Source organism: Aspergillus tubingensis (genome assembly GCF_013340325.1).
Source record: "Aspergillus tubingensis WU-2223L DNA, scaffold_2, whole genome shotgun sequence".
NCBI classification, from domain to species: Eukaryota; Fungi; Ascomycota; class Eurotiomycetes; order Eurotiales; family Aspergillaceae; genus Aspergillus; species Aspergillus tubingensis.
In genome coordinates, this window is record NW_023336276.1 from 968904 (window position 1) to 992225 (window position 23322).

The 23322-nt window shown below is 50.9% G+C and overlaps 9 protein-coding genes across 9 annotated transcripts; 6 read left to right on the plus strand and 3 right to left on the minus strand.

The window, feature by feature from the left end:
- Positions 1 to 322: 322 nt before the first annotated feature.
- On the plus strand, positions 323 to 2180 carry AtWU_00901 (uncharacterized protein; the record flags this gene model as incomplete). The annotated part of the gene is made up of 3 exons (XM_035496016.1): positions 323 to 502; positions 557 to 637; positions 699 to 2180. The coding sequence occupies 3 exons, from the start codon at positions 323 to 325 to the stop codon at positions 2178 to 2180; spliced, it is 1743 nt and encodes a 580-aa protein (XP_035351909.1).
- A 1096-nt stretch (positions 2181 to 3276) lies between these two features.
- On the plus strand, positions 3277 to 4687 carry AtWU_00902 (RNA recognition motif domain-containing protein; the record flags this gene model as incomplete). Its single annotated transcript, XM_035496017.1, has 3 exons — positions 3277 to 3872; positions 3934 to 4066; positions 4115 to 4687. The coding sequence occupies 3 exons, from the start codon at positions 3277 to 3279 to the stop codon at positions 4685 to 4687; spliced, it is 1302 nt and encodes a 433-aa protein (XP_035351910.1).
- A 735-nt stretch (positions 4688 to 5422) lies between these two features.
- AtWU_00903 (transketolase) lies at positions 5423 to 7668 on the minus strand (the record flags this gene model as incomplete). Its single annotated transcript, XM_035496018.1, has 3 exons — positions 5423 to 6295; positions 6357 to 7464; positions 7523 to 7668. 3 exons carry the CDS (start codon positions 7666 to 7668, stop codon positions 5423 to 5425), a joined length of 2127 nt encoding a protein of 708 aa, XP_035351911.1.
- A 524-nt stretch (positions 7669 to 8192) lies between these two features.
- AtWU_00904 (putative alcohol dehydrogenase) lies at positions 8193 to 9573 on the plus strand (the record flags this gene model as incomplete). The annotated part of the gene is made up of 5 exons (XM_035496019.1): positions 8193 to 8398; positions 8455 to 8582; positions 8636 to 8795; positions 8848 to 9316; positions 9370 to 9573. 5 exons carry the CDS (start codon positions 8193 to 8195, stop codon positions 9571 to 9573), a joined length of 1167 nt encoding a protein of 388 aa, XP_035351912.1.
- Positions 9574 to 11597: 2024 nt separating this feature from the next.
- AtWU_00905 (glycoside hydrolase family 76 protein) lies at positions 11598 to 13307 on the plus strand (the record flags this gene model as incomplete). The annotated part of the gene is made up of 4 exons (XM_035496020.1): positions 11598 to 11697; positions 11902 to 12146; positions 12218 to 12667; positions 12732 to 13307. The coding sequence occupies 4 exons, from the start codon at positions 11598 to 11600 to the stop codon at positions 13305 to 13307; spliced, it is 1371 nt and encodes a 456-aa protein (XP_035351913.1).
- A 986-nt stretch (positions 13308 to 14293) lies between these two features.
- AtWU_00906 (integral membrane PTH11-like protein) lies at positions 14294 to 15721 on the minus strand (the record flags this gene model as incomplete). Its single annotated transcript, XM_035496021.1, has 6 exons — positions 14294 to 14706; positions 14782 to 14846; positions 14910 to 15283; positions 15331 to 15398; positions 15453 to 15492; positions 15557 to 15721. The coding sequence occupies 6 exons, from the start codon at positions 15719 to 15721 to the stop codon at positions 14294 to 14296; spliced, it is 1125 nt and encodes a 374-aa protein (XP_035351914.1).
- A 1298-nt stretch (positions 15722 to 17019) lies between these two features.
- Positions 17020 to 18661, plus strand: AtWU_00907 (transcription factor domain-containing protein; the record flags this gene model as incomplete). Its single annotated transcript, XM_035496022.1, has 2 exons — positions 17020 to 17646; positions 17705 to 18661. 2 exons carry the CDS (start codon positions 17020 to 17022, stop codon positions 18659 to 18661), a joined length of 1584 nt encoding a protein of 527 aa, XP_035351915.1.
- Positions 18662 to 18803: 142 nt separating this feature from the next.
- AtWU_00908 (vitamin H transporter) lies at positions 18804 to 20558 on the minus strand (the record flags this gene model as incomplete). The annotated part of the gene is made up of 5 exons (XM_035496023.1): positions 18804 to 19028; positions 19102 to 19509; positions 19580 to 20102; positions 20151 to 20275; positions 20331 to 20558. 5 exons carry the CDS (start codon positions 20556 to 20558, stop codon positions 18804 to 18806), a joined length of 1509 nt encoding a protein of 502 aa, XP_035351916.1.
- A 579-nt stretch (positions 20559 to 21137) lies between these two features.
- On the plus strand, positions 21138 to 22400 carry AtWU_00909 (metal-dependent hydrolase family protein; the record flags this gene model as incomplete). Its single annotated transcript, XM_035496024.1, has 1 exon — positions 21138 to 22400. One exon carries the CDS (start codon positions 21138 to 21140, stop codon positions 22398 to 22400), a length of 1263 nt encoding a protein of 420 aa, XP_035351917.1.
- Between the last annotated feature and the right edge of the window lie 922 nt (positions 22401 to 23322).

Sequence of the window (23322 nt, forward strand, 5' to 3'; positions counted from 1 at the left end):
ATGCCAATGGGGAGGATGAAGTTGAGAAGAGGCAAGAGGACGCGCGAGCGACGCGTGCGATAAGAAAAGTGATTTACTTCCCTTTACAGATCAGATGTGGGCAGGTGCATGACATAAGCATACAGCGGAAGTGGGGCGTGGCGGTCACCGGAGTGCGCCTGCTGTTTATGTTCTTCCCCTTTAGGAATCCCGCGGCTGTCGAAAAATAATAATAACAGTCTGGCGGTCCCCGACGCATTATCGCAACCAACACCCCTCGACATCAATCGGCAACTCCTCTCCCTTCAGAGAGGTCGCTGCCACCAGAGCTTGCAGGCAAGCCATGGAGCCACAGAATCTGCAGGCAGCATCTACTTACATTAATAATGTCTTGCTGGCCAGGGGGCTGCTGAAGAGTGGCCATCCCATTGATTTCGCCAACCCTGAAGATGAGGAGGGAGGCACGGCGGCCACAATGGGGAGGATCATCAACTTGGTCAACGATTTGGTTCTACGCAGAGATGTACGGAGCCGCAATGTCCAGGGAAGTTGTTACACTGGCTAACAGCCACAACAGCGTGAAGCCGAACACCGAGAGAATCTAGCAACCACAATTCGCACCCTACGCGCGGAGGAATCGCAAAAAACAGCAGAGTTGGTACGAGAGGCATCAAATGTATACTTTACGACCGCAAAGAAGGCTAACGATCTGGCTGTAGGAGAAAGTCAAGACGAAGGCCTCCGAGCTAAGCCGCTCCCTGGCTCTCGCGGAGGCGCAGGAACGAGCATTGAAGGCGAACGCTTCTAGTGCCGATTCGACAATCCGAGGACTGAAAGAGCAAATGCAGCGCATGAAGACGATCATTCAGCAAGTTCGAGCTCAATGCGCCAACGACATCCGCAAACGCGACCTGGAAATGCAGAAACTGAAGTCGCACTTGGCTGAACGCCAGCGCGGAAAGCGGGAAGGGCTGTCGATGACCACTATCAATATCAACCCAGCAGCAAGTCAATCGTCTCGATCTAGACTGGCGGCCGGTGGTGAGGGCATTAACGATCCTGGATACAGCCTCAAGCAGGAAACGAACGACTTCCTCACTGAACTATGTCAAAACCTCAGCGACGAAAATGATACGCTAATATCATTGGCACGGAACACAGTCGAAACTCTGAAGGACCTCCAGGGTCTATCACAAGCCGAAGACGAAGATAAGTCCGCGACCGGGATGGCAAGCGTTGGGGCTGGACGGTCCCTGCAAGGCTCGGTAACGGCGCTACCTACCTCTTGTGACGAGCTATCAGCACAAATGGACCATGTCCTGGAGCATCTACGAACACTGCTCACGAACCCATCGTTCGTACCTCTCGAGGAAGTAGAAATGCGGGACGAAGAAATTAAACGACTTCGCGAAGGCTGGGAGAAAATGGAAAGTCGGTGGAGCCAGGCCGTTACAATGATGGATGGCTGGCATAAACGCATCGCGGATGGAGGCCATTCGATTCAAGCGGAAGAGCTCCGACAAGGCTTAGACCTACGCCTAGACATTACGCAAGCACTATCTCAAGACGTGGGGCGAGACACGACCATCCAGTCACCCATCTTCGAAGACCAAGAGGCAGAAGAGGAGGAAGAGAAACAAACCGCTGCGAAGGTTACCACCGAGCCTAGTCGGCCTGCAGAGTCCCCCAGGAGAACTCGCCAGTCGACGCGAGAAACGAGATCCAGGAGAGCCAGTAAAGCCTTGAAAGAAAAGAGTGACAACATCATGACTGGACGCTCGCCACGGAAGGTCTCATTTACTGCGGGTCTACAAGACTCGCCTTGCGAACCGAGCGCGGACGATGAGACGCTACAAGTAAAAGCACACCGTTCGGAAGCGGTAACACGTAGACCTTCAAGAAGGAAGGCTGAATCGAAGGGGCTCTCCCGCCAGGGAAGCAGCGCTCAAAGTCCACAGCCCAAAGAGTCTCGCCGGGCAGCTGCTATCCAAGCATCAAACAACCAAGCTCGCCTGAGCGTGCCCCAGAAGCTAGCAGCTGCCGAAAGCGAGGCCCGGGAGGCAGAACAGGCTCGCAAAGAGAGCGAGAGTCGTAAGCGTGGGCGGGCTCTCAAGGGATCCAGCAAAGGACACCGGGATCGACGCCGGAGCACACTCACCAGCGATGAGCTGGGAGAGCTGATGGGGATGCCTGCAAAGTGAAGTGACGATTTGTTTCATGATGATGTTCCTGGGAGACAAGCTTATTCGATACCCCCTCGTTCACTGTCTGAGTATATACCTTGCCTGTTTGCATACTTCCTGCCTTGGTGACGACATAATCATGACCTGCTTCTTTCCTCGTTTTGTATAGTTAATACAACCCGGTATAACTACAATACCATAAGTAATATCTCGAAGCAGCCATTCTATACTTATCCCCACACAGCCCCCTTAGTTCATATGTCGAAATTTCTGCCTTCGGCCATCTCGACCGTCCCTCAGACCCCAGCTCAACAACAGACCTCCATATCAAGGCCAGAGCTCCACAAACCATGTCATGACGCTCACTCAATACATACAGGCTGAATTTTCCGCACCGAATGTATTGTATCGGACGGAATACCAAGCCTAGAGCCGTATAGTTGTATAGTTCGTCCTCGCACCCAAGGAACCATTCCCGACTTTTCCCAACAAGATCCCGAAATTCCCCGGACAAAAGGACGGACCAACCTATTCGCACATATAGTCGTAGTTCTCTTGACAAATATAGGCGTCTTCAAATTACCGCAGATGGCTCTGGGGCGAATGCACAGCCCTGTTCTGACGTCCCATGCCCTTCATCCCGTAGATGTTATTCCAGGCCAAAAAGCGGCGAGGAGTAACTAGATTCCTCAAGGAATAAGAGGAACATAGTCCGGACCGTAGTTGAAGCCTTGTGGTGGTCATAGTTGCAGTCATTGCTGCGGCGCTCGTTTCTCATACCTCATCGTGAAGGCATAGAGTTCGACGGTTAGTATGTGAGCCTTGCCGGCTCGCTTGTTCTTTGCCTCTTATACTTCTCCCATCACCACAACACTCACGCTTTGGCTACTCGCTATCGTTTGACAGAGTAACCACAGCTTCTCTTATTAATCTCATCTTTTCACACTGCTCGTCGTTCTAGTACGCTTTTGATAAAGTTCTCCTTTAGGAGGATAATATCTGATTCGTGTTTGTTAGCGTCTGTTGCTTAGCTTGGCTTTGCTTGATCGCTAAGAGGATAAGTTACTCACGGCTTTTGCTTTGAGAAATGCATCCTTCCCCTCAAGCAGTCAACATGGATTTCTGTCAACAGTACCCCAATGCTATTCCATATCCTGGAAAGAAACCTTTTGGCCCTTCTTTCCTTGATAGTACCAGGAAATGGGTTTTCTTCACCGGGGCTCGTATGCAAGTTGGAGGGCAACAGCCTAACTGGCTGTATATGGATATACCTCCTTGGTGTGACCCTATAATGAGCAGGCATTTGCCTGGATTTCCAAAGGAACCTCAATGGGATGTGATCATTACGGAAAACGACATACCTGATGGGGATCCTTTCATCTCGGAGATGTCTGATGCCGTCCAGGAACAACCTTATATTATGCCTGCCGATAACCACCCGTCTATTCCTCCTAACCGCCGATTTGCACGTATGACCCATCCAGGATTCCCAGTACGTCGAGACACCCCCTTGTACCAGATGCTCCGGCAGTTGGTTCCCACCGTGACCAATAGCCCTCCGCAGCCGTCCCCAGATGGTTCAGTTCAAGCTCAGGCGGGATCAAGTAGTTCTGACACCGAAGATGATATTCTTATTGTCGGAGGAATCAAAGTCACAGATGACAACGCTCAAGATCTCCTTCCTCTTGAAGCTCGCCTTTTTGTTGGAAAGTAAGAGCTAAACCCCCTTCCAAACTCAATAGTGGATGGGACAAAAACTAACACCCTGCAGTCTACCAAGTGCTCTTGATCCACCTCAGATGGAGTTGGAGCTCAAGAGGATGCTCGGCAAATACGGACGTTGTTATGTCAAAGTGAAGACGAACCCTAGTTCTGGTTTGAGAACCGCCTTTGCGCAATTCGAGGTACGCGTCATGCTTCACATCTCAATAGCAATAGCTAATGAAGTGTAGACACCGGAGGTTGCGAATCAAATCTTTCGAATGAAAAATGGTCAAGAATCGGTATTTAAGCTGCAGCAACGCACTCTCCGGTTTGAGATGGCGAAAGGAAGAAGGAGTGCACCCATTGGCACATATTCCTCCGAAGCCCCTCACCCAGTCCAAAGGCCCACACTAGAAGCCATTGAGGGCATAGTTGAGCCGACCCATGAAATGAACGGCGAAGGTCGCGCCGAGCCCGCACATGAGATGAACCGCCAGGGCAGCGTTGATCTCACCCATATGATGAACGGTGCGACCAGCGGCGAGCACGCACTCATAATGAACGGCGATGCCAGCGGTGATCCCGCAATGAATGGCGAGGGCAGCATCGAGCACGCAAATGATATGAACCACGAGAGTATAGTTGAGCTCCCGCAAGACAATACCCAAGCGATCCCCGAAAGCAGCGAGCCAGCTGATGAATCAAATGAGAGGTTCTATAACGCACATGCCAGCGGCACCCGCTCGGCTCCGTGCCTATCTCCCGCATGGGGAGTCTATGTAATCGCCCCGGAGCAGCGCCTAGATGATTTCATGCTATAATAGTGTTGCTTAGCCTGAGAGGTTGATATACCCTTGAGATTTGCTCGTTTCTTTATCTCCATCTTGGTTATCTTCAGGTTGTTGGTGTTGATTGTCTCATCCTTTTTCGTTATTTGTGAAGCAGACTTCTGGCTTCTTGTGTCTTGTTCTGTCTTATCCTGTCCTGTCCTGTTCTTTCATGTCTTAGTATGTTTAGCCATATAGCTTGCAAGTCAGGTCTCGTTGATGGGAAAGTCTAATCCCGTCCGGGCCTGGCAATACACTCTTGCTTGAACTTTCTTGTTCCCAGGTAACTGGTGTAGTGTGTAAGCATCGTAGGGACTGAGTTTGAGTGCGTGTGATACGCGAAGAAAAAAGCCATCTAGCGTCTTGGGAGCGGTGAGTGGTGATTCATTTATTGCGGCATCAGCGGAAGCCATTGTGAGAAGATTCCAGGGTTAGCAATAGTCTGGATCCTCTAGAGATAAGATCCGAAGCGTCTATAGATAACAACGTGGAGGGGAATTGAGTTGGGAAGAAGGGAGGGGAAGTGGGGAGACTAAAGCAGCGAGGGATGGCGCTTCCGATTCCCCAATACGAGCCCGGCGCGTCTGGGTGGATCTTCCCTCTAGTCAATCCCCACATCTCTACTCCGGCCATCTGCCAATTCCTACAGAGTTGGACTATTCCATTGGTAAGTTGACTTAGGTCTAAGTTTATTCATTGAATGGTAATGATATCGAAAGGATCAGTAGCCTACAGATCCACAAATTCTCCTCGCTGCCACTCTCCCTTCTCTAGTCGGTCCAGATAATCGCCCACCTTGGCCGCCATCACTCCGGTCTCGTAGCCGAAGAATTTGTATGCAGCCTTGCCCGGCAAACTGTGGCCGAATCGGCGGATGTTGATGCCTGCATCGGCATACCGCTCCCAGCCGTTCGGCGCATATGGCTCGATTACCACCGCCGGGATCCCTTGATGGCGTCGCAGGACCGTGCGCTTGTATTCGAGGGCCTGCTGCTCGAACAGTCGCTGGCACGGGAAACTGACGACGCGTACCGCAATCCCTTTAGTCTCCTTCAGCTGCTGGGCTACATCAAGCGCAAATGAGAGCTCTGCGCCGACGCCAATGAGCGTCACTGCGGCAGCATCAGCCTCTTCCAGCACGTACGCGCCATGGGCCACTCCCTCCCGGCGTGTTTGCTTCAACTGGGGCAGAGCGTGACGGGAGGTGGAGATAATGCTGGATGACTTCTTGGCCTCCAGGGCTGCAAGCCAGGCTCCTGCTGTCTCCTCACTATCGCCCGGTCGAATATACAGCAGGTTTGGCATAGCACGGTAGAGCGCTGCCAGCTCTATCGGCTGGTGTGTCGGACCATCTTCTCCCATGCCAATGGAATCGTGAGTAGCAGCGTGGATAACCTGAAGGTGTTGAAGAGCTCCCATGCGCACAGCAGGAGCAGCATAAAGATAGAACATGAAAAAGGAAGAAGTGATAGGGATGAATGTGTTTGGAGCGAACGCTGCCAGCCCGTTCGAGATGGCACACATGGCGTGTTCACGCACTCCGAAGTGGATATATCGGCCGGAATAGTTACCGTTGATATTGCAAGTGGTACGTAGATCAGGCTGTATCTAGTAAGTATGGTGCCACGAAATGGTCTAAGAGAAACAGCAAGAATGAACTTACGTGCTGGAAATCAACTTTGCCCGGCCAGATCATGTTCACGGACGGGCTCAGGTCAGCCGTTCCGACCATGAAAGATTTGATATCTTTAGCCAGAGGGTTGAATACTAGGCCGGATGAAGCTCTCGTAGCCGTTGGCTTATCAGGGAAGCTGGAAGGTATAAGGTCCTTCCAGTTCGAAGGCAGCTCTCCGCGAATGCGTCTCTGGAACTCTTCCCCAAGCTCAGGATGTTCTGCGCTATATTGCTTCACTAACGAGTTCCACTGCTGAACAAGAGCTTCGCCTCGAGCAGGGAGCTCCTGGAAGAACTCTCGGACTGTATCACTGATGACGAAGTGCTCCTCAGGGTTAAAGCCATACTTCCTCTTCATCTCTGCTACGTCTGGAGCACCAAATGCAGCACCATGAGCAGCAGCCATGCCCTCCACCTTACTGCCTAGACCAATGACGGTCCGGACGTTTATGAAAGTAGGCTTTTCTGGGGAAACGCGAGCCTCCTCCAAGGCTTGGACAATCCCCTCGATATCATAGCAACCGTCTTCCACATCAATGACGTTCCAGCCACAGGCACGCATCTTAGCGTTGATATCCTCTGTATTGGTCAGATCGACTGAACCATCGCAGGTTATCTGGTTGTTATCGTAGATGACTGTCAGGTTGTTGAGTTTGAGATGACCCGCGAAGGAGATTGCCTCGAGTCCGACTCCTTCTTGCAGACATGCATCTCCTATCATACACCAGGTGTGGTTGGATACGACATCGTACCCAGGACGATTGAAGTTGGCCGCCAGGTTCTTCGTGGCCATGGCAAGACCAACAGCATTGGCGATGCCCTGACCTAAGGGGCCTGTGGTGACTTCGATGCCCTCGTGTTCGATTTCCGGGTGGCCCGGGCATAATGCGTCGACGCGGTCGGAGTGATAGGACTTGAGCTGCTCGAAAGTCATGGCTTTGTAGCCAGTGAGATGTAAAAAGGCGTACTGGAAGAGGCAGGTATGGCCGTTGGAAAGGATGAAGCGATCGCGGTTGAAGTAGTCTGGGGTGTGTGGCGCATATCGCATAACATATCGCCAGAGGGCGACTCCTATGGCCGCCATGCCAATAGCTCCACTGGTCAAGTCAGTCAATACCCTTTGTTCTGCTGAGCTCATTATCGGTGGACTCATACCCCGGGTGGCCTCCGCCGAACTGCTGGCACAGGTCGGAAATTAGAAGACGGAATGATTTCAAGACATGGTCGTGATCTTTAGACAGCTGGCGCACCAGCGGCAAGGCCGATGCGCCATTACTTTGCGGGACAGGACCAACAGCCATAGTTGCAGGAATGATTCTGAGGGCGATACATGGCGCGGGGCAAGAGGGGACATGGGTCAAATTTATAACAGGCACGGTGCCCAGAGCAGAGAAAAGGTGGGAACAGAACAAGCCCAGTTCTGCAGAGTGAAGGTGGACTGAGCATGAAGAACTGGATCCGAATAACCTCATCCGGCAGCATTAAGCCCATTTCCCAATCGGGTAATTGGAGGCGCCAACCACCAGATCGGGGAAAGCGGATGTGGAATACCCAAAAGGGTAAGTACTGGACCCGACCCCAGAAATTCCATGCGGGGAAGGTATGACCTGGACTGGATCCACGCTGGGTCATCCGTGCCTCCAGTTGCCATCTCCATGATGCCCAGGCAGAGGTAGCTTATCTCCGCTGCATCCTATTGCTCGAGTTCAGCAATTGTGTCACTCCCAGCTAACCTGGGGACGCCCAAGATGTTTTCAGCTTAAACCAGACGCACCCCAGGCGTCCTCTCTAACTCCAACGTTCAGATCATACACCATACAACATCATGGCCCCTTCTGTCCTTCTATCGAGCCCGGCTCCAACGTCTACCTCAAAGTCATCGCCGACGGAGCAGGTGCAATTGTCGCCTCCATTCCCTAATCCCTCTCTCCAGATCACGGCAGATCACAATCTCAAATATGTCCCCGCCCCGGTGTATGCGCCACGGCGAGGTGAGGTCCTGCTGCAAATCAAAGCCACTGGCGTCTGTGGGTATGCAAGAATATTGGCTATATTTACATGTGTGCACTATTCACTAACGTGCTTAGGTCCGATATTCATTTCTGGAAAACCGGTCGCATTGGAGAGCTAGTCTTCGAGGGAGATTGCATAATTGGCCATGAAGCAGCGGGGGTGGTGCTAAAGTGTGGAGATGGAGTGACCCATCTCCAGCCTGGTTAGTCACGCTGTGCATTATGTCTGCAATGGATAACTTATCGGAAGGCACAGGTGACAGAGTCGCCGTCGAACCTGGGGTTCCTTGCGAACAGTGCTTCCTCTGTGATGACGGTCGCTACAACCTTTGCGAGGACGTCCAATTTGCGGGAGTATATCCTTATGCGGGTACCATCCAACGCTACAAGGTCCATCCGGCTAAATGGTTACATAAGTGCGTTTTGGTTCCTATTGGATTGAGCTAAGTATGCTAAATTGTCTTACAGGCTTCCGGACAATATATCCTATCTTGAAGGAGCCCTCCTCGAGCCACTTTCGGTCGTCATGCGCGGAGTCCAGGTCGCGCGTCTTCATTTAGGTCGTGCTGTAGTCGTATGCGGTGCCGGGCCTATTGGACTGATCGCCCTCGCAGCTGCTCGTGCATCAGGGGCCCACCCCATTGTCATCACAGATATTGAGCCAAAGCGACTCGCCTTTGCCAAGGAATTTGCGCCTTGGTGCAACACATACCAGGTTAATCCAACACTAGATGCGGAAGGCAACGCTAAGGCAATCCGAGCAATTTTTGGTCCGGACGAGTACAACGCCCCAGAAACTGTATTAGAGTGTACTGGTGTTGAGAACAGTGTGTGTACCGCAGCATTTACCGCTCGTCGGGGTGGTACAGTGGTCGTCATTGGCGTGGGAAAGGCAGTAATGAATAACCTGCCATTTATGCATATCTCCCTGGCAGAAGTAAGCCTTCCTCGTTTTAAGCTTGTTGAAAATAAGACCACTAACCAAGCCAGATCGATTTGCGGTTCATCAACCGGTACCGCGATACCTGGCCGCCTGCAATAGCGTGTCTCAGTGGGGGCCTATTGGACTTGAAGAAGTTGGTGTCGCACGTATTTCCCCTAGAGAAGGCCGTGGATGCCTTGAATCTGTGTGCGGATACCAGAAACGGGAGCATTAAGGTGACCATTGTGGATGAGGTTGAAGCAACGCTGTGAATGTTTGCAGAATATATGGCAGGGGCAGAGACAAATAGAGAAGACCAAACGAGATACCTCTTCCAGTGGCTATTCCAGTCGATAATCCCCAAGTAAGCTCTTCGCTATGCCATAACATTGAGCACGTAATAGTATTCAAGACTCAATTAGACCCGGTGGAACCATCTACTAGTACTTAAGTATGTGCGGTGGGAGATGATGCTAGTAAAAGTAGTATATATTTTCGTTAAGGAATTAGTCTTCTTGTCTTCTGTGCAGTATATATAGTTGATGAGATCTTATGTATATTTGACTTGCTGAATAGATAAGAAAATGAGTGCACTGATCAATACAAGATCATATTAGATATCAACACTGCATATTTATAGTCCTGAGCTGAGTGAGCAATGGCTGGTAAACATGAAACTCAAGTTTCGCTTACGGGAACATAGTGGTGGAGACGATGACGGAGACGGGGAGGGCGGCATATTGATAACTGAAAGTAAGACAATGTCTCAGTCTCTTTTTTCCGTCGGATTATCCACCCTGTATACTTATGATTCGGATATAACTGATAATTATCAAACGAAAACGATATGAATGACTGCAGTGTGCTGTTTGCCTAGATGGCATCTTCAATGACAATGAAGTACTACCCTTGTTCATAGTCACAAGGAGAGATCAACAAACCAGACAAACATTGATGTCCTGTCACATGACGGACCAGGATCGGAGTGTCAAGGCTGACACACGCAGGTACTTCCGCAATTAACTACGGCGCAGAAGTCTAGAACGGCTCATTGCCATCCTGCAGAAGGGGGGATAAGTGCGAAGAATTCAGGTTCACAATTGAGCGACGAACGAGGTCCCATAGTTTGTGTTGGTTGTTGGAGAATTAGACACCGAAGATCCAGAGCAACGGGAAGAACGCTCTGAATAGTATAAACACTTACAGCCCTTCGCAGCGATCGCAAGCTTCGACCCCAAAGCAGGTGACGATCCTGATCAAAGAGCGCTGACGATGGCGCGTCCGAGCAGAGACAAACTCCCAATGGCATTCCGAGTGGTGCTTGTGATGATGTACCCGCCAGGGGGGCTGACTGTTCCCCCCCGATCGGCTGATTGGGTTCTGCCAAGATCACAGGCTGCAATGACAGTTCAAACTGCGGAATGCCCGGCATTGCTTGGTGAGGATTAGCAGTGCTGGGCAAGAAAGCTTGTGATAGCAAGACATGCCTATCTTTGCGACCGGGCGCAAAGTTGCAAGACGGACTGATTGTGGCAGCCATTCATGGGGAAAGGGAAGTCAAAGAGGATCCATGGTACCCGCCGGGCCAGAACTCACTCAACTCAGCCTTTGTTCGGGATTATTGTTTGGTTTCATTTTCCAGGGGCAAAAAAAAGGGAAAGAAACATCCCAAAGAAGAAATTGATGATCGGAATATGCCGTATTCGTATTGTGGCCTCAGGCTCACAATGATATTTATTATCAGAACTTCCAAAGTACTTCCACTTCCATCCAGCCTCAACTTCTCTCCAGGGAACCAAATAAATAAACTCGGATGACTATTGGGGCAGGAATTCCATCACCCTCTTTTAGCTCCTTTCTGAACCCCTTCTGACCCTGTCACACCATGACCCTTGGGGTCAAGAAGAAATGCGAGGGCGAGGACGCTGATTGCACGAGGAGCTGACGTGGACGGGGACCAACTCCACCAGTGCCGATGGTTGGCTTTTTTGGGCCTTTCTTCCCTTCTTTTTTCCCGCCGATTAAAAATAGGCCTGGCCCGGCGTCTACGCAGCTTGATTTCCCTCTTGCTTTTCTTGTCTTGCTGCAATGCCATCATCCCCATTCTTGACTTGACTGTCAACTGTCTCCATCCTATCAACCCCCCCTCTTCCCTTTACACTCTCGTTTACTCTCCGTTTCTGCTGGTCAGTCTCTTCCTTGACCGTGTCCCTCGCTTCTATACATTCGTTTCCTTCCCATCTTCTCCTCCTCCCACCCCTTTTTCTCTCTCTTTCCCTCCCCGCTCCCTCCCGCCATGCGTCTCGTTCGAGATTGCCTGTATGGGGGGTTATTCCTAAACACAGCGCTTTTCTCTCAGCTCTCCCACGCCATTGATATCGATATCAGCAGTACCAGTATGCTTTCCCCCCCACTTCTATCTCTTTCCTTTATTATATCCTCTGCTGTCACCGCCCGTCTCTTATCCCGTTCTCCTTCCCCTCTCCTACATTATTGGAAGCAGTTGCGTCACTAAATTTAGTCCCCCGTGTCTTCCATTCCAACAAGATACACCAATGTTATGAATTGACAACTGACCACCATCATCATCGTCCGTATAGGTTCCATCAAGGATGCCGCCAGTAAGACCGCCTACGGGTCCATGACCTGGTATCATGGAAACGAAACCGGTCAGATTCCCGGTGCTTTCCCTAGCAAGTGGTGGGAAGGTAGTGCACTCTTCACAAGTTTGCTCCTCTACTGGTACTACACCGGAGACAGTACCTACAACGACGAGGTCCGTCAAGGTATGCAATGGCAGGCGGGTGACTGCGATTACATGCCCGCCAACTACAGTAGTTACTTGGTAAGCGACATGACGATACCCATTCCCCCCTGAGCTTGAACAATTGTCTGACTCTTCTCGCTGTCTATTAGGGTAACGACGATCAAATGTTCTGGGGTCTTGCCGCCATCACTGCTGCCGAGATCGAATTCGCCGACAGTTCCTCCGGATACTCCTGGCTCGCTTTGGCCCAGGGCGTTTACAACACTCAGGTCGATCGATGGGACGATTCGACATGTGGCGGTGGTCTGCGCTGGCAGATCTATCCTTATGAAGCCGGTTACGCCATGAAGAACTCCATCTCTAACGGAGGTCTGTTCCAACTCGCTGCCCGCCTGGCCCGCTACACCTCCAACGACACGTACGCCGACTGGGCAGAGAAGATTTTCGATTGGTGTGCCTCGACTCCGTTGTTAAACAACCAGACTTGGAACGTGGCCGACTCCACCGATGTCGATAATAACTGCAAAACCCAAGGAAACAATCAGTGGTCTTACAATTACGGTGTCTTCTTGACGGGAGCCGCGTACATGTACAACTATGTAAGTAATTTCGGCTCCCCGCCAGGTGTGGAGGAAGCAGGTGCTAATTTAATGCCATTCGCAGACCGGCAAGGCCAAATGGAAGAACGCGGCGGAGGGTCTCTTGAACGTGACGCTCGACACCTTCTTCCCGGCGAAGTATGGTGGAAACATCATGTCCGAAATTCTCTGCGAACCGGCCGAAGTGTGCAACGACAACGAAATTCTGTTCAAGGGACTCGTCACGGGATGGCTTGGGCTTGTGGCTCTGATTATGCCGTCGACGTCCAGTCTCATTCTGCCAAAACTGCAGGGGTCCGCCGAAGCTGCCGCAGCTTCCTGCAACGGAATGGGCAACAACACCTGTGGTGTGCGCTGGTATCCCAAGAAGTGGGATGGGTGGAACGGAATGGAGGAAGAGATCGCCGTCACCAACGTTCTGGCCTCCGCATTGTATAGCACGAAGCAAACGGCCCCTGTGACCTCCAGTACTGGCGGCAACAGTACTAGCGATCCGAACGCGGGTACAGGCGACAACACCGACAGCGGCAGTACCGAATCGAAGATCACCACGGGCGACAAGGCGGGTGCCTCCATCCTGACCATTGCTTTTGTGGGCATGTGGGGAGGTATGATCGCTTGGATGGTCATTGGCGGTTGAAATAAACCACCAACCTACAAAGTGTTGTAATTTGTCTGTCTATAGTGATTCGGTAAATATGCCTGGGCGATTCCCCTCTTTGTCCTTGCTATGTTCTTTTATTTGGGCGGTTTCGGAAAGGCGCAATGTGTCTATAGGTCTACTACATTTTGTGAATGCCTTCTCATGCATGTATATAATCTAGATAAGTCGGTTTGGACTGGACTGGTTGGCCTGGGTACGGGTCAGGTTTCCTGTACTTGATATCATTCGTTCGTGTGACTTATTGTCTGAAAACATAAACACTGATTATTTTTGATACAAAGATGTACTCTGGATCATCCGAAGACACATAATCCCTCTCAAAGCCGACCTACATAGCATCTCGGAACGACCTGTTCTCTACTAGTAACTACTAATAGATGAAAAACCCGAAGATTGTTACTATATACCATCTATACGAACTTTAAAATTGTAGCAGCTACGCCCCAGCCCAACCAGAAAAGCTGAAAATGCGATCTAAAGATGTATCCAAGTAAGCCGGGAGCCAGAAGGTAGAGTTCTTGAAGGCATGTGATTTCACATCTGTGTTCAGTGCAAATATATAGTAGTATACTATCAATCGCCTCGATGTCGAGTTGATACTCCTGCTACTTAATAGTACTTCGCATTTGACCGTGCTAAGTACCCACCATCTGATCCAGTACTTCATCCTTAATTTCGATACCTACACTAGTTAGTATCTTGCGAGAATAATATATTCACTTCGGTAGTATGGAACCAACTCAAAGGGTTTCCGACTACGTATCTCTTTGGGTGAAATGGTTGGGGGATGTTTTATGAGTTACTATTCCGTTCTCATTCTCGACTTACCATGGTTCCCTAAAGTTCCAAAGTAAGGGATGACTGTTCATCTATTTTTGTCTACCTCAACATAAGGAAATTCTCCCCGACAGGGACACAAATGAATGACTACTCTCTAGACAGACAGCACCAAAGGAGATTTATCACCGACGACCCTCCACCGTCTGATGGAACTCCCTCTTCACTGTAATAGCGTTTGGGATATTACTCAGCCGCACTACCTCCATCCCCGTCTCCATGTCCACCACCTTCTGCACAGCGAAATCCTGTGGTCCCCCAGGGAGATGGCTATCATTTGACGAATTGCCGTTCTGCAATTGGATCCACTGTTCATTGAGCGTTTCGCTAAGACGGTGTCGGCGAGGGCGTGACCGTGACGTGAAAGTCTTGGACTCGCGCCCATACTGTAGGTGGGGAAGGGAGGAGCTGCCTCCTGTTCGGCTGGTGACTTTCTGTGCGGCTTGCCTGAAGAGGCGGTAGATGATGGGGAGGTTGGCGCAGAGGATGCCCCCGAGCGATTCAAAGCCGGATAGGACTCCGAGGTCGACGCCGTCCCCTTTGTTTGTATCATGTTAGTGTGTGTTCAAGTGTGGTGGTAGTTTGTGGAGGTGGAAGAGGGGCGAGGACGCACAGGTGATGTCGGACGAGCTTTCGGCAAAGACGAAGGCTAGACGGGCAGCGCTTATACCGCATGTTCTGGTGATCATGGAAGTGTTAGTGCCTGGCTAATGCGAGGGCAGGATGGGGGAAGGAGCCTACATGAATCCAATGGAGAATATAATACAGAGGGCAATTTTATTGCTCCGGGTCGTACGGAGCCGCACAATCACTCCTATTGGGAGAGCAAATATGACAAGGTCGGTGATCATGTTGGAGGTGTTGACGTAGTATGACAGTGCGCTGGAGTTGAAGCAATGGCCTTTGATACTGGCATCCCAGAAAGCCTTCAGGGGTCGACAGAGCAGGCCCATAAAGATCTCTATGGTCGCAATCCACAGGCAGACGAATGTGACACAGCCAATTACTGTCCTGCGGAACCACTGTATGGCGAATATGCGGTAGTATAAGGCGAGGATTCCGAGTTTGACGCTTGCCAGGCCGACATTATAGAGGTGGCTAGCAATATAGTCTCCCTATATATGTGTTAGTTGCATTGAAGGTAGTCAATGGCTCATTGTACCTTCAAGAATGCCTCTAGGTCAGTAGTCGCAAGAGTTGAACCATGTTTACCGAATCCATGACGCATCCCTAAGTACATTAGCTGGATTCCGGCCAGAGATGCATCCTCGAGGGCATTCATACCGACAGCCAGCATGATAATACTGTACGCTACCTCCAGTATCTAACCAAAAACAAAAAGGATCGTCAGTATGCGCAGGTACCAGGCGATAGGGAGGTAAACGCACCGTGGCTAGGGTAATTAGGCAGTCATCTGCATGAAAGCGGTCCTCTGATGGACCACGAACTTTCACGAAAAGCCGTAAACCTGTGCATAGCACCATGCAGACGATAGGAACGGTGTATCCAGCTATCACCACAGGTACCCTCGAGGCAGTCTCTTGCGAGCTCATAATGGTAGCCTACATGCTCTGAAACACACCATGTGCCTAGGACCTTTGGTCCCTCTGAGGTTCCTGCAGGCCCCGATCGGTTTATAGGGCTCTAGATCTCATGATGCAGGCCTGCTAAATACTTCCTCCATGCTACAGGGGTAATTGGCACCAGCTGGAATTGAAATCCTTCCAATGAACTAATGGAAAACTCCATGGTCTGGACCTGGATCGAGTACAGCAGGATTAGTCGCGTAATTTCTTTTCCTGAGGCGGGACGAGAATATTGGCACAAATGGTGGGGATTTGAGGACATTGCGATACTATCTAGTAGCCGAGAAAGCTCAGTCGGATGGCCGCATCGAGCCATCTCATAAGGTAAACCTAGATTTGATGGATAACTGTATCATCTAGCGCTCGGTCCAGGATGACATTCCTGGTCTTCGAGTGGAGCCCGATCCTCCGATGAAAGCCTAGGAATGCGCGATTTGAATCGAAAGGCATCAGTAATCGGATTACCGCCGATGGTAAGATTAGTTGACTATGGTTCGAGGCGATTGGACACGCAATCACACCGTTGGTTTCAGCTTGCTATCCCACTAAATGATGAGGGGGGAACTCCAGCGACTGTTGGCTGACGGACCGTTCCTACCGTCCTCAGGGTACGGGGAAACCTCATTAGTGTCCGCCTCGGACGCGATTAGCGTTCCGATGGCGGATGGAGCTTCACCCACTCGCCAATCCCATCCAGCCCTCGATATTAACCGCATTGTTAGGCTTTCAGCTCGTCCGTGGCCGCCCCGAGGTAGGAGATGACTGTGTGCCCGGCCATGCACCATAGCCTTCCCCCTCCGTAAGCCTGTTTAGCCCACTTGGAGTCCCCCAAAGGTCTGTTCCCCGTCTTGTCCTTCTCACAAGGGAAATAACTAGATCTGGCGCTGAGTGTCATAATAAAGACATGATTGACTGTCGATATGTTCATCTCGTGGTCGTTGAACCCTGGCCCTCCAACTTCCTCCGACTCAGATTCGTCGCCTCCGATGACATCCCAGCCCAGAATCCGGTCCCGCAGCGGTTGTCTTACGTGTCGTCGGAGACGGGTCAAATGCGACGGTGCGTGTTGTCCATTGCCTGTCCCATTCCTAGGTTGATAGGAGCCTCGTGCTCCTTATGACTCGATTCGGTGTTCTACACGGCAAATTTTCAACGACAACGAAGCTTATTCTCCGGTGCGTCCAGAAGCTCATCCAGTATGTATGCGATGCCAACGGTCGAAGAATCGATGCAACTACGGGGTCCGCCTTCAATGGGAGGATGATATGCGGGCCGCGGGGAAATGTCATGGACGAACCGGCATCGTAACCAGAAGAGGTTCGCTTCCATACCAAGAATCTGAAGAGGACGATCGGCTTCCGCCTTCGAAGCGGATCGAACGCAAAGATCAGCCTGATAGCGACGGGGATTCCGCATTGATCCTCACTCCACCCTCTTCGCACAGCCCACTGCGGGCCGCGACGTCAAAAGGCGTTTCTTTATTGACCCGAGACACATATCAGAGTCAGTATCATCACTGGAAAGAAAGCAAGGTTCAGTCATCAAATATCAATTTCCGAACCTTGCCTTGGACTCTCGGGGTACCCGATGTTGATGATGTGTGCTTGTCGTTTTACGAGTCGATGATGTGCCCTGCTGCCGTTACTATTGACAACGAGGAAACCAATCCTCTTCGCAATACAGTAATGCGCATGGTATTTCGGTCTGAATTAGCATATTATTCTGTACTCATGACCAGCGCGCAGTACCTGAGATCAATCGATAGTCGCTTTGAACTATTTGAAATGCAGGTCCGGCAAAGGGTACTCAAAGGCTTGCGTCAAGCGTTAGCGGAAAGTTGTTTTGAGATTGAAGACGTGCTGCTGCCGACTATATTTCTCTGCTCTTCGGCTGTATGTAGTCTCCTCGTTCTTGGTATTCTCATGAGTTTTCAGTATTGACTCGCCGCAGATATCCCACAGCTGTGACGCCTCTTGGGTTCGCCACCTGACATGTTTCCAGATGGTCATCAAGCAGAGGGTTCGTCGCCACACAAAAACATATGTGCCGCAACTATTCATGAGTTACTTCTCGGCGCATCTGGTGCTGGCAAAGTCCCTTTTCCCAATTGACAAGGTACTGCCAGCTGTAGAAGTGCGGAACGATCCCTCGTTACCCGTAGAAGAAGGGACCTGCTGGACATCTTCAGAGTCACTGTCCAAGGCCATGAAACCGGATACGCTTCGCGAAATTGACGTGTGGAATGGCATGAGTAACCGCATGCTCCTGCTTATTAATGATATATTGAGCCTCAAGGATGATGTGCAGGTCATGTATGGAGAAGGGTTCGAAGTTGAAGAGAGACGAAGCGCCGTCGAGGCCAAAATTATCACTTTACAAAGGAATCTCCAGGACACAACACATTTGCTCCCTGAATCACTGCGACGATGCCAGGATTCCGCCGAGGTTGTCCATAGGCGTCGTCTTCTTGAGTACACTGGCGAATCCTATCGTCTTGCTGCGTGCCTGCTTCTCTCAGAAGCGTCCACGCCAGCTTTCCTCGGCTACACCAGTGAACACAGTCTGGGGTTGGATGCAACGCGGAAGCAGCGCCATGTCGACTATATCCTATCTCTGGTAGAATCAATAGTCTCATCGCTGGATCACCTCCCAATCTCCTGGCCTTTATGGCCACTCTTCATTGCCTCGTGCTGCAGTACGACCGAATCTGAGAAAGCACGGGCCTTGGCACAATTCCAGGCAGCTCAGGCAAAAGCCCCGTATGAGAATACGGTACGGGCACAGACAGTTGTTGAATTACTGTGGCAGCGACGTGAGCTTTATGTGGCAGGGGAGAGAACACGAACCGGTCGGTTTGAGTGGGAGTTGGTGATGGAATTCCTGGGGTGGCAGACGAGCTTCGCCTGAGGATTCTTCGTCACCTGATTCACGTGCACATGATTTCCAGCTGTATACCCCAAGCATCGTTTCCAGAATTAAGCAGTATCAATTTTTTCACCTTTTCAACCCTACTGTACACTTATCCTCCTGTACCTGCTTCTATCATATCCTACAAACAGTACCGATAATTTTCGTTCTGCCAATCTGTAACATCGCCTGACTCGTTGTGGCCCGAATAAGCCTGGACAGCATCCTCCATCTCTGGTGACTCGGGCTCAATGGTCCGGCCCTGCTTGCGATTCCTTCGCTCATTCTCCCACATCATGTATACTCGCAGGGCAATAACATCCGCGACAGCAATGCAGAAGCAGGCCAGAATAGCGGCGAACGCAGTCTACACTTGCCGTCAGTACCTCAAAAACAGCAGACAAAGGAAGACTGAGTGAGATAGAAGAGAGGGCTCTTACCAAGTATTTTGGCGCTTCGTTGGTCTTAAATAACTGCGGGCCGGCAATATTTCCCACGCAGTACCCAATGAAAAGTATAGCTGTCACGGTACTTTTCTTGGTGAATCCGGCAAAGTTGCTCGAGACCAGACTGAGACTAAGAGGCCATCCGGCACCAAAGACACTGACGAGCCAGACCCCTACCAACCGACCCCATTTCTTCTCAGTAGGAAGCTGCCGCATGAGGAGAATACCGATGAGGCTGACCAGAAGAGTGATAATCATCCAGTAGCAGCGGAGACCACGGAAGCGATTGCACGTGAATGCACTAACAAGCAGAAAGACGAGAGCCACAGCAGCCATGGGGATGCTGTACAGGAGAGTGTTGAAGGTATCGAAGCCGAAAGACTCGATAACCAGGCTAGAGAACTGCCTACTTGTTTAGTGCATGTTTCTTTCATATGGTTCAGATGGCTTGAGAGAGCTTGAGAGAACTCACGTTTGTTATGCCTCCATTTGGTAGGGAGACCATGAAGTTGTAGACGAACAAGAACCATGTCTTCGGGTCAAGCCATGCTTCAATAAATTGATCTTTCTTCCATTCGCGGCTCTGGTAGCTCTTCTGACATGCTTGCGCGCGAAGGTAGGCTGGCTCGCGCTGATTCGGTTGGAGGAACTTGGCGTTACGTGGGGAGTCGGGCAGGGCGAAGAACAGGAATATCGACCATACCAGGGTGATCAGTCCGAATATTATGAAGAGCCATTGCCACGGCCCCAATCTGTCTTCAATGTGACCGATGGCGTAGGCAAGAACGCCTCCGAAGATTGCAGCAACGCCGTTGCCTGCGAACCAGATGCAGCTGCGCAGAGCGTGCTCTGATGGCGTATACCACATACTCACGACCAAGGTGAACCCGGGACTTATGGCGCTTTCAAAGACTCCCAACATTACACGTAGGACGGTCATCCCTGCGAAGTTGGAAGCTGCTGCGTGACATGTCAAGACGACAGCCCATAGAATCCTGGCCCGTTAGTATATTGTTATATAAGTTGGGAGGGTACTAGCGTACATCATAGTAGAAAGGTATTTGCCGAGCGGAAATTTTACAAATCCCAGGGATACAGGGTAGGATGCGACTAGGTAACCAAAATAGAAGGCACTCGAGGTCCATGAGTAAAAAGCTGTGGTCATGTGCTAATATAACGTTAGGTGAAGCTGGAGCTGAGAAGCACACGGGATCGGAGCATACCGTGCCACTCAGAAGGCCCAGGATTGATGCATACGACAAGGTGGTCTTGTCGAGATATTGCAGCAAGTATGAAAAGAACATCAATGGAAGAAGGCAGAGATCAATGCGGCGAATGATGGCCTTCTCCTCCCTCTCTGAAAGAGGTTGGATAGTCTCATTGGGACCCTTCGCAAAGCTCTTCTCGTCCTCCGTTGGAGGAGATGAGTTGGTACTGTCCGAGGCAGACATGTCGGATGATTGTGCTGAACCGACAGAATCCTTGCTAGGACGATGCGAGTAGCAAAGGAAGGACAGGGAAGCTCTTTAACCTCCGCTCAGGGCAATATACTATCATATGCAGTACGGTCTCGACCCGGGATTAATTGACGGTACCATCTGGCGCTGCGCCGTTAGGGCTATTGGCGTGACGCCGCTGCCGAGGCTTGGGCCCGCCGATGTGTTGCCATTCCGACTAGCGGCATGCTTAGGCTCACGCCGGTTTATTACGGTCATGGCTTGTATGCTCAACTAAGCCAGAATAGGCACGGAACATCCTCGCTTCGACCTACTGATCTGGTAGCTTGCAACCCCAAACGGGCCTCGCCAGACTGTCGGCCATCACACGAGTGCCTGGCTTCGCGTCTTATGTGGTCGCTATCGACAAATCAGCCAACTTCGAGTGGACACACGACGTCAAATGAGCACATAGCCTCGGCATCCTGCATTCAATTAATATATGCTGCTTTCCTAGCTGGACTAGGATCACATCCTTGTCAGTGTCAGAACTGTGATCAGAACTGCGTTGAACCCATACTTACCCCTTCAATTATGCATCGACCTCTGACAGACAGCACTCTCTACCGCATCAACGCGGGTATTTTAATTCCAGGAAGGGGAGCACCAATTCCTCGCGGGGCTGTGGTCTGGAAATCCAAAACAATCCTCTATTCTGGCCCGCAGCATGAAGTACCAGTCGAGTATCAGGATGCTGTTACCACAAACGTCCCCGTTGCCATGCCAGGCATGTGGGATTGCCACATTCATTTCTTAGGCGCAACGGCGGCGAGCATGGATTCTATTGTGAATACGCCACAAGCATTGGCAGGGGCACGAAGTGTGCCTGATTTATATGCAACCATTATGGCGGGATTCACGTCAGTCCGCGAAGTTGGGGGATACGGTTGCGAGCTGGCCAAAGTCATCGACGAGGGCCGCATTCCAGGACCGACCATCTACGGTGCGCACAGCGCCATCAGCATGACCGCAGGCCACGGAGACGTACACGGTGTGAATCTCGAGGGCTTGCGTGACCTATGTACGCATGGCTTGCCTTTGACAATCGCAGACGGTGTGCCTGAGTGTCTGCAGGCCGTACGAAAGCAGCTACGGCACGGGGCACGCGTCATCAAAGTCTGCGCCAGTGGTGGCGTAGTGAGCGCTATCGACGACCCGCAGCATCAAGAATTCTCGTTCGAAGAACTGAAAGCTATTGTTGACGAGGCGGCGCGGGCAAGACGCGTTGTGGCCGCTCATTGTCACGGCAAGGCAGGCATCATGAATGCTCTCCGTGCGGGTTGTCGCACGATTGAGCACGGCAGCTATCTGGATGAAGAGGCTATCGACTTGATGCTAGAGAAGGGCGCTATGTTGGTGGCAACACGCAGTGTTATCGAAAGCGGACTTGCTATGCGTGATCTCTTCACGCCCGGCTCATACCAAAAATTGCTCGAGGTAGCTGATACGCACAAGAGGGCGTATCAGCTAGCAGTCAAACGTGGCGTGCCTATTGCTCTTGGTACAGATCAATTCATCAGCTCGGATAATCCCGCATTGGGATATGGACGCAATGGCGGAGAACTGGTGTACGCGGTTGCGGCAGGCATGACACCGCTGGCTGCAGTTGAAGCTGCCACAGCCAATGGACCGTTAACACTCGGTGACCAGGCGCCAAAGAGTGGCCAGTTGAGGGTGGGATTTGACGCAGATATCATCGCACTGACAGCAAACCCACTAGAGAATATAACAGTGGTCTCTGATCCGAAGAATATCACGCATGTATGGCGATATGGCAAACTTGTCAAATCAAACTAAAGTGGTATCTGATAATAATATAAGACTTGTCTTCGTCTCTTCGATATGTCCTTGTTCCATCCTTTCACCTGTCAATGCCTATCTTATATAAGGAGGGGATCGCTGAGTGTGCATACTAGTTTACGCTCGACGCGTCCTGACGAGTCAGTGACACGGAATTCCAATTCAGTTCACTTAGCCCACCTGATGCTGGGGAATACTGGTGTCGACACCAAAGATGAGTATTTTGGTGTATCCCGTGGGAAGCGCTCTCACGAGCTCACTTTGATTCTATGCTGTGCTGTATACTGTATGTCTTCTAGATATTCTCCTGTGTCAATTGCTAAATGCTCATCAATTGTCTAAATTAGGTATGCACCAGGGACCCTTACCTGAAACTGGACGAGTTATCAGAAAGATATGAATATGAGGACGATGAGCCTTGAATTGGCACAGTAAGTTACTGTGGTGGAAGTAAGAGCGAAGGAATGTGACTGGAGAACCTGAGGCTCCAACCCGCCAAGTCGAGCAGGCTGAACTTCTGTTTTTCTCTTCACCCCCAACTTAGCCAGCGATATCTTCCTCGTTCGAATCGATTTATCCACCCCTTTTACCGTCCTGCATTTTTCGCGGATTTCAATTCCGGTCTTTTCCGCTCCTGAATGAAGCCAAGCCATTCGTTCTCTTCCGATAGTAAGTAAGCAGCGCCACTTGAAGCCCGGATTCATACCTAATTCGATGATGGGGGCAATGATTGACCTCCTTGCCAACCAGATACCGTTGCGGGATATAAGTGGCATAGGGTTACTTATGCAGACAGATAGTGACATTGCTTCGTTAAACAGGGCTCCTGTGGGTTAGCCAAGACTAGCGATGGTCTGGACAATCTCAGCAATGTGGATTTTCTGGATACCCGGATAGGTCGGCAACGCTCAAAAAGGGA